The sequence below is a fragment of the Cynoglossus semilaevis genome, chromosome 19 (genome assembly GCF_000523025.1).
Source record: "Cynoglossus semilaevis isolate Cse_v1.0 chromosome 19, Cse_v1.0, whole genome shotgun sequence".
Taxonomy (NCBI): domain Eukaryota; kingdom Metazoa; phylum Chordata; class Actinopteri; order Pleuronectiformes; family Cynoglossidae; genus Cynoglossus; species Cynoglossus semilaevis.
In genome coordinates this window covers 15,914,429-15,922,817 of record NC_024325.1, presented here as the reverse complement: position 1 = coordinate 15,922,817, position 8,389 = coordinate 15,914,429, and the positions used below count along the sequence as shown (strand labels likewise).

The 8,389-nt window shown below is 43.9% G+C and overlaps 1 protein-coding gene across 3 annotated transcripts in view; it reads left to right on the top strand.

Moving 5' to 3' along the window:
* LOC107990071 (disks large homolog 4-like) overlaps positions 1-2,684 on the top strand; it is a 43,399-nt gene extending 40,715 nt beyond the window's left edge. For all 3 annotated transcript variants that reach the window (XR_001761639.2, XM_017041815.2, XM_017041814.2), the window contains 2 exons: positions 369-530; positions 2,160-2,684. Coding sequence is in view for 2 of the 3 variants with exons in the window: in XM_017041815.2 (XP_016897304.1) it covers positions 369-530; positions 2,160-2,291 (294 nt within the window). In the remaining variant the exon portion in view is untranslated. The remainder of the gene's footprint in view (positions 1-368; positions 531-2,159) is intronic.
* Positions 2,685-8,389: the final 5,705 nt, after the last annotated feature.

Sequence of the window (8,389 nt, the reverse complement as noted above, 5' to 3'; positions counted from 1 at the left end):
TTTACATATATATGAATATATATGAATATATATTTTTATATTTATATGTATATAAATATAAAAATATAAACATATATAAATATATGTATGTATAAATATATGTACTGTATATATATGTAAATACATTATGTATGCATATACATATATATCTATTTACATACATATATGTGTATATATGTATATTTATATACTTAGCATTAGCATCTCCGTTAGCATCACTGTGAAGTCGTTCCCTCCGTTACTGTAAAAGAACTTGATTGAAGACGCGGTGAATGGACGGACGATAATTTACTGCAGTATTATGTGTATTCCTGTCATCCCTGAATACTATCACTACTGTGTGTGTGTGTGTGTGTGTGTATCCGTAGAAGTACAGGTACCAGGATGAGGAGACGCCCCCCCTGGAGCACAGCCCAGCACATCTGGCTCCAGGGAAAAGTGCCGAGATGCTTCATATGAGCGACAAGAACCTCGCCGCCATGGAGGCCATTCACGGCTACACACCGCACACACACATCTCTCCTGTCAAGGTACTGCACAAACACACACACACACACTAACACACACAGCAGTACCAGTTCCAGTCCAGTAGTCACCATCACTGACCTCAGCTCAGATCTGATGACCTTTAATGGGATTATAATATATTTATGAGGAAATCTGGCCTTTGCTTTGCATGCTGGGTAATGTGATATCAGAGGTTAAGGACAGGAGGGCTGAGTGTGTAACACGATCACCTGAACCATTAATAGGACGAGGCCTCAAATCAGTTTATCCTGAGAAGAACGTTACATCACAAACAGAGACGCTTCACGGCGGCGGCGGTTGAAACGAAACCCGCTCTGATTGGATCAGAGGAGGACGGACATTTTACCGACACGCGTTCTGTGGGGATCGAACACCGTTCAGTGACTCAGTTCCACTCAGTACTGTCTCAGGGAGAACGAGTTACTAGTTACATATTTGCAGAGGTGTGGACTCGAGTCAGACTCGAGTCATCAATTGTATGACTTTAGCCTCGACTTGACAAAATGTAAAGAGACTTGCCTCTCGACTTGGACTTTAACATCAATGACTCGTGACTTGACTTGGACTTGAGCCCCTTGACTCGACATGATTCGATACTTTCTCTAAAACCCAAAGTGCTTTTGTTTGAAAAGGACTAGAAAGACTCGAAACAGAAACGGCAGGACTTGGGACTTGACTTGACACTTTTCAGTCATGACTTGGACTCGACTCGGACTTTGACTGTTTTGACTTGAGACTTGACTCCGACTTGAGTGCAAAGACTTGAGACTTACTTGTGACTTGCAAAGCAAGGACTTGGTCCCATCTCTGCATATTTGTACTGCTCAAAATAATATTACTTTACAACGTACTCAGCATTCTCTTAGACGACTTGAAAAATCTTTATTTATGACAATAACAAATCACTGATGTCATCGGGGGGGAGATTGGGGTGAAGTTCCAAACCTTACCACCAGGCTTTTCTAAGTCGCCATTTTCTTATCAAAACAAAAGAACGTTGTGGGTCAGTTCTGGTCCACGGTCCAGTTCATGTTACCCAGGCGATGATGTCATCTCACCGGAGGAGTCAGGGGCGAACGGCCAATCAGTAAGAAGATCCAGCTGACATCAGTGGGAACAAGATCGCAGTAACGATTGTGTGTACTGTAGTTACTGTACGAGCGCGTTAGCTGTTAGTGATCTGCCATCATACAGCCCCGGTGGATTCACTCACACGTCGTACAGCTCCAGTGTTTCTTGTCCGACCACCAGGAGGTTTCTGGTGTAAAGAGCAGCAGAGAGCAGAGGTTGAGCTGTGGTGCCGTACACCCTATATTTAAAACCTTGTCCTTGTCACTGAAGGACCATCATGTGGCCCACGTCATGTGGCCCATAAAAGTCCACCAATATTAGCTAAAAATTCCAGTCTATGTTTAGTTTAGAAAGAATCTTGTCTGAGTTGGTCCAAAGTCTGGTCCCGGGGCCCATCATTGTACACTAAACCATGGCCTCACCACTTTTTTCTTCCCCATAATTAAATATTTTTAGTGCTAGAAAAAAAAATTTCCTCAGTCTTGGTACAGACTCTAGAGCCCTCAGTCTGCCCTCACCCCCCAGATTTACCCCCTTTTTACCCCCTTGTTTCTTCACAGCCTGTGTTGATGTCGACAGGACACACTCCAATGTACACCTCTGCTGTTTCCACTCTGGTAAGAACGATAAAAAGTCGTGCGTGTCGCTCCGTCACCTCACCGTGTCGCTCCATCGTTCATCGTCCCATTTGAGTTTGGTTTTTTTTTTACGCCTCATCCTCTGTGTAGCTGTGTCCGTCCGTCCGTCCGTCCTTCTGTCTGTTGACTTTTCTACATCACTGACCGTTGACACCGTCCTGTTTCACCTCCAGCTTTGTTTTAGCCCTAAATCACCAAACTGCTGCTGAATGTTTCCTGTTGTTGGTGGAGGTTGACACTGGCGTTTGTTGTTATGCTAACGACCCAAAACAGAAACACATTTTCTCCAGAATATTCTCCACATTAGAATTTCCCACAATGCTTTGTGGTTTGTTGGACGTGTTGCACTGTGATTGACGACAGTAGTTCTGTGTCCAGTTCAGGTCGATCTCTAAAACTAAAATATTACCTATATTTGTAGTTTGTATAAATTAAAATATGACTAAAATAACCAGAAAAAAAACTAAAAAAAATTTCTAGGAATTGAACCAAAACAACAAAATTTAATAGCTTTGTTTTAGCCCGCCAGAAAATTTTTTTAATTTTTTTTTTTTTTAAACACTTGATATTTGACCTAGTGTGAGATATTTGGTATGGTATTAAATTTAGATTAAAAAAAAAAAAAAAGATGCTGATAATGAGCCGTAACTGCAGGATCCTGTAGGGGTCAGTGTTACACCGTGTAGCCACTTCCATAACCTTGAAGTGATGGCTGCGCTGATTTTCCAATAAAAGCGTTTTATGATCAGACAGTTTGTCTTAGCCTTATGTGCCGTGAATTACTCCCATGATTTTGTCTGTCCTGCAAAAACGACAAAGGACAAAAACACTGGCAGAAGATTTCATTCCTCAGCACTAAAATATATATATATATATAAAAATAAACAATATAAAGAGGTTTATTAACAGCCAACAATTAAGAGAAGTACAGGAGGAAACAGCAGGTGATGATGTCATCACGGCGGAGACATCACTGTGTCCAAGTCTCTGTCTCTGGACACTGTTTCCGTCTGCTCTCCTTGACCTTGACTACGTCCTGTCTAACAGCGCCTCCTGTTGGCCATCATTGCACGTGCAGTTCCAGCTTCATCAGTAACGTCTTCATCTGCATCTCTCACTCCACACTGCTGCAGTGGGGACCCTACGTACCCAGAATGCACTGCAGCGTCGCCTCCATGTGCATGACCGTCTGTGGTGATGTCACTGATGTTGATCTGATGTGTCTTCATTCAGGAGGTTGTCACTTCCTGTTTGGGGCTCCTGTTGAATTATGGGTAGGATTTGTCTCTGGGGTGTTGTTGATTAGTCCTGTCTGCAACATGAGGGGGCGCTGTTTTGAACGCTGTCCCTGCAGAACTTTGACCTGACTGGGCAGAATCTAATTTGACGTTCCAGTCAAAGACAGCGTGTTGTGGTGGTTTTGTTTGGACCCCTACTCCCCTCCTCCTCCTCACCCCCCCCTGCCCCCCCCCCCGCCAGTTAGTGTTACACTCCAGTTACATGACAGTCAGGGACTATCCTGTTACCTGTCACAGCAGAGTCCACAGTGGGACCCTGTAGGACACGTGCACGGCAGCTGGCATCAAATCAGAAACATATGGATTCAATTAACGTTTTCCCATTTCCCCAGAGTTCTACATGACACTCCCCCTCCCTGCCTCCCCTCCCTCCCTCCCTCCCTCCCCTCCTCTCTGCTCCACGCTGCTGTCTGCTCTGGATCTGATTTCTATCTTCATTTTCTCTCCGTCCTCCTTTATTTTCCCTTTAATAAATGTTTAAATGTGTCTCTGCAGCTTTGGTGTAATTACTGTGCAGCGGCAGCTCAGGTCCTCTAGGGGGTGTAAGTGTGTGTGTGTGTGTGAGGGGGGGCAGCGGTGGGTAAGACGGTGAAGGAGATACATGAAAAAAAAGAAAGATATGAAATAAGAAAATATGTAAGCAAAAAGATCCGGAGCGAGCTGAGTTTGGTGATTGTAAGAAAATATGTAAGCAGAAAGATCCGAATGTTGACTGTTGAGGGACAATCAGAGGACGTGTCCACTGACAGACTGTCCTTCAGCCTGTCCTCACACCAGTCTGTTCACTGCTGCTGTACTTCACACACCTGTCACTCAGCCGTGGAGCTGAGGAAGACGTTCTGGTTTTTTCAGTCGAAGAAGGGTTTCTTTTTAAAAATCCCGACATCTCTGAGTTTGTTGAGGTCTGTCTTCGACTGCGGTCCACGGACGTCCGTCCTGGTGTCGACTGTCGACCGTCCCCTCCGGCTGCAGACACACACACGTCTCAGCTTTCACTGGGAAACACAGAAATTCTCAGTCTGAGGTTTTGATTCAAGACCTGGAATCTGAGCCTGTCACCGCAGACTCAGGGTCGGTTCTAGACCTGGTACCAGTGACACTGCCACGGTCACTGGTACCAGTCTGGTCTGGACCAGGATCTGAAGACACTTTCTTCTCCACCGTTGTTTGGTGAAATGGATTAATATGAAGCAGAGACGACGACGATCGATATTTCAGACTAACTGGAGGTCAAAGGTCACAGGTTCATCCTGTAGAGTCCAGATGGTTCTAGTGAAGCCTTGAGCCCATTGGTCAGCAGAAGACAACGACTGTGTAGAACAGGGGTCAACAGCTATGTAAAAGCACCACCTAGAGGTGACTTCTGGACTTGCGGCGATCAGAGCGGAGTATTGGAGGGAGAGATTTCTATAAGTTTTAGAAAACAAACAAGCTTTTCTACATCTCTGGCTGACACTTTGACACATCTACTTCCTGCCGTAGTTGCTATGATTCATGGGAAATGTAGTGTTCACTCATTACTGAGATAAATGACCTTATGTCTATTAATTTAATAGAGATTAAACATAATAAATGTCTTTCAAGAAATCAATTTTTTACAGCTAATCAGTTTCCACAGTGCAGCGGTCGTCACGCCTGCCTTACCTGCAGAAAGTTCTAGGTTCGATCCCTAAAGGAACCACATGTTAATTACAAGGGACTTTAAATTTCTTTTCCCGATAAAATACATTTTAATTAATGAGAAAGATTCAATTATATAAGATTGATATTTCGTTACCAACCGTGTGTCAACACGATCATGCCACCAGGGGGACATCGTGCTAGCATGACCTTCATGAACATGTTTGATTGCGTTGCATGAATAATTCACCTTAAAAAAAAAACAAAGATGGCCGAAGACTTTTCATTCAATAATTCACCTTAAGTAGTTTCACACACGCACACACACACACACACACAGCTTCAGTTGTTTTTTAAAATGGAGACATCGTAGCCGCCGTAGCCTGTAGTCTGGGACGAGTCCATTCAGTCTGAGCCGCTTGTCCTTCGATGTCCGGCCAAGGCACAGATCCTCCCCCTCCCTCACATCACCAGCCTCCACATTATACAGCCAGACAGCTAAGTAATTGCCGTCAAACTTTGCTGCTCGCTCTCCTCTCCCCTTGGCAGCAGGATGGGCGGGGGTTGAGTACAGTAGCAGCAGAAATTATGAACTGCATTTTCACTGAGCTCAGAGCAGCAGGGAGGCACCGCTGTGGCAGTCCAAGCCACAGAAGAAGAGGAATGGAGGCCTCCTTTTTTCTAAATTCCTCTTCTCCGTTCTCCGCGCCGCCGGTTCTGGAGTAGAGATAATAACAGGAGCTTTGTTCTGCTGTATAATCTGGACTTTATTAACTGGAGCCCTGGGTTGGCGGAGGATATCGAGCTTCCTCTGTGACGTCAGCCTGCCTGGATCCTCCGTCCGAAGACTGAAGCACGGTTTTTGGAGACATCCTTAAATACTTGGACACCCCGGTCTCTGAGGGACCGTCATGGCACGGCCTGAACCTCGTGGTCTCTGAGGTACGTGTGAAAAGCAGACACTTGTGGCGCTCGTCTGAACGCCGGGTCCCTGGAACCGTTTGTCGTTCTTGAGGAGCAGCAGCGTTTGTTGGAGCAGGATGTTCATGTCCGTGTGGTACGCCAAAAAGATGGGCTCCCGATTCCTCCACAAGGTTCGCAGGAGCAGGAAACATCGGCATCGGAAGATGGTACGAGTTCGTCTGTGTTACTTTGATCACGTTAAAGCTGCGTTCAGGTCAGGCTGTGGCCACAGAGGCCCAGGATGAGGAGTTTTACTACAGTGAACCTGGGAAATAAAACCTAGTAATACTCATGTACTACTGCTGAGGTTGATGGAGTGGGACACACAGGCCTGTGTACTGCTGTACACTGTACACCTAAACTGGCACGGAAAGGTTGTTAAAATGTTGGGTTTTGTTTGTTTTTTTTTTCAATTTGACCAGAGCAGTACTAGTACACAAATATACTAGTACACAGGGATGCTATTACACAGAGATACTAGTACACTGGGATACCAGTACACAAGGATATTGGTATACAGGGATGCTAGAAAATAGAGATACCAGTACACAAAGAAACCAGCACTCAGAGATACTAGTACACAGAGATGTTAGTATACAAGGATGCTGGTACACAGAGATACTAGTACACAGAGATGCTGGTACACAGAGATACTAGTACACAGGGATGCTGGTACACAGAGATGCTAGTACACGGGACATATTGAACTTGTTATGCTGTGATGAACCTGTGATGTTCCAGCTGTCAATCACAGCCTGTGGTTATTTATGTCTGTCATTGGATCAGCTTCTAATTCACACCTTTGTCCTTTATCTCCCTAACCTGCTGCAGAATATGCTCTAGTATCGCTGACCATAATGGTACTGTTGGAAATTATATGTCAAACCTCGTTCAGAAGCGGCTTGATTTTCTAAAGTATTGAACTTTAATAATAGTGGAGTAACGTTTCAAACTTTTAAGGCTACTTCCAGGGCGTCGCTAACGACCACGCAGCGACTGAGCAGCAATTTTTCTTTTTCTTTTTTCTTAATACTTCACAGCTAATTAGCCTAATTAGTGGAGTCAGAAACATTTGGTATTTTACATCAACAGTTATCACACACCAACTTGACTTTTTCTTACATTTTTTTTCCTGTTGCCGTTGGTAACGACTCCACACCACCAGCTGATGGGGGAGAGCGAGCGGGGGGGTGAGGGTTTGTGGCCCAGAATGAACTCCAACAACAGTTTGTACCAGAAGCAGATTAATTACCTCCTGTAATCATAACTCCCCACTTTAGTTTACCCCGCGGTGCGATAAATATTCTACAAATAAAACGGTGTGACAATCAGAACCAGGGACAGCTGCTTTTTTTTTTTTTTTTTTTTTATGGACGACCTGACATTTGGTGGGTGAGTTCTGGCCCGATCCTGAATTTACAGTGGAATTGTCATCGGTACTTTGTGTCGGGGTCACAGATATGTGTGGGAAACCATGTGACTACAGACCTGGTTTCTGTTGCTCTAAAAATACAGGTGCTGTTCATTATGGATGATCTGCTGTGGTCGCCGGCTCCGCCGGTAAATTTAGAGTTTCCTCCAAAATCCATTCCACCTGAGACCGTGGCGTCCGTTCAAACTGGTCGAACCTGAACCTGAACTTTAATACGGAATTAATTAGCTAAAAAAAAAAACTCAATATTTTTCCCTGTTAAAGGTTATTTTTTGTTGTCATTTATATTTTCATGTCAAACATTTTTATATGCACATTAGATCATTTCAACCCTATATTTTGCAACCTATGGGTCGCGACCCCACGTAGGTTTGCCAGGTATTCAAATAGAGGTCACCAGAACTGATCAAATCTAATCAGGCTATTCTTTATATAACAAAATAAGATATATAACAAAAAAATATAAATATAATTTATATATAAAAATGTATATATTTATATATATATATAAATATATATAACAAAAAAAATTAGAAAATTGTCTTATTTTCCTTAAGAAACTCTTGAGAGTCTGAGAGTCACTGGTACCGATGAATGTGTGAACTTCTACAGAGCTGCACAGGTTAATCAGATTATAGTGGAGAGTCGTTCATCAGAGAGGAGCAGGTACAGTACGGTACAGTACTGTACAGTACAGTACAGTACAGTACAGTACAGTACTGTATGGTACAGCGCTGCGGACTTTATGGCTTCCATTGCTAAATTACCCGGAGCCATTCCTCTTGTGCTGTTCTTCGGGGAGAAAAGAAGTCGATCCAAACACACCGTCTCGCACTTCT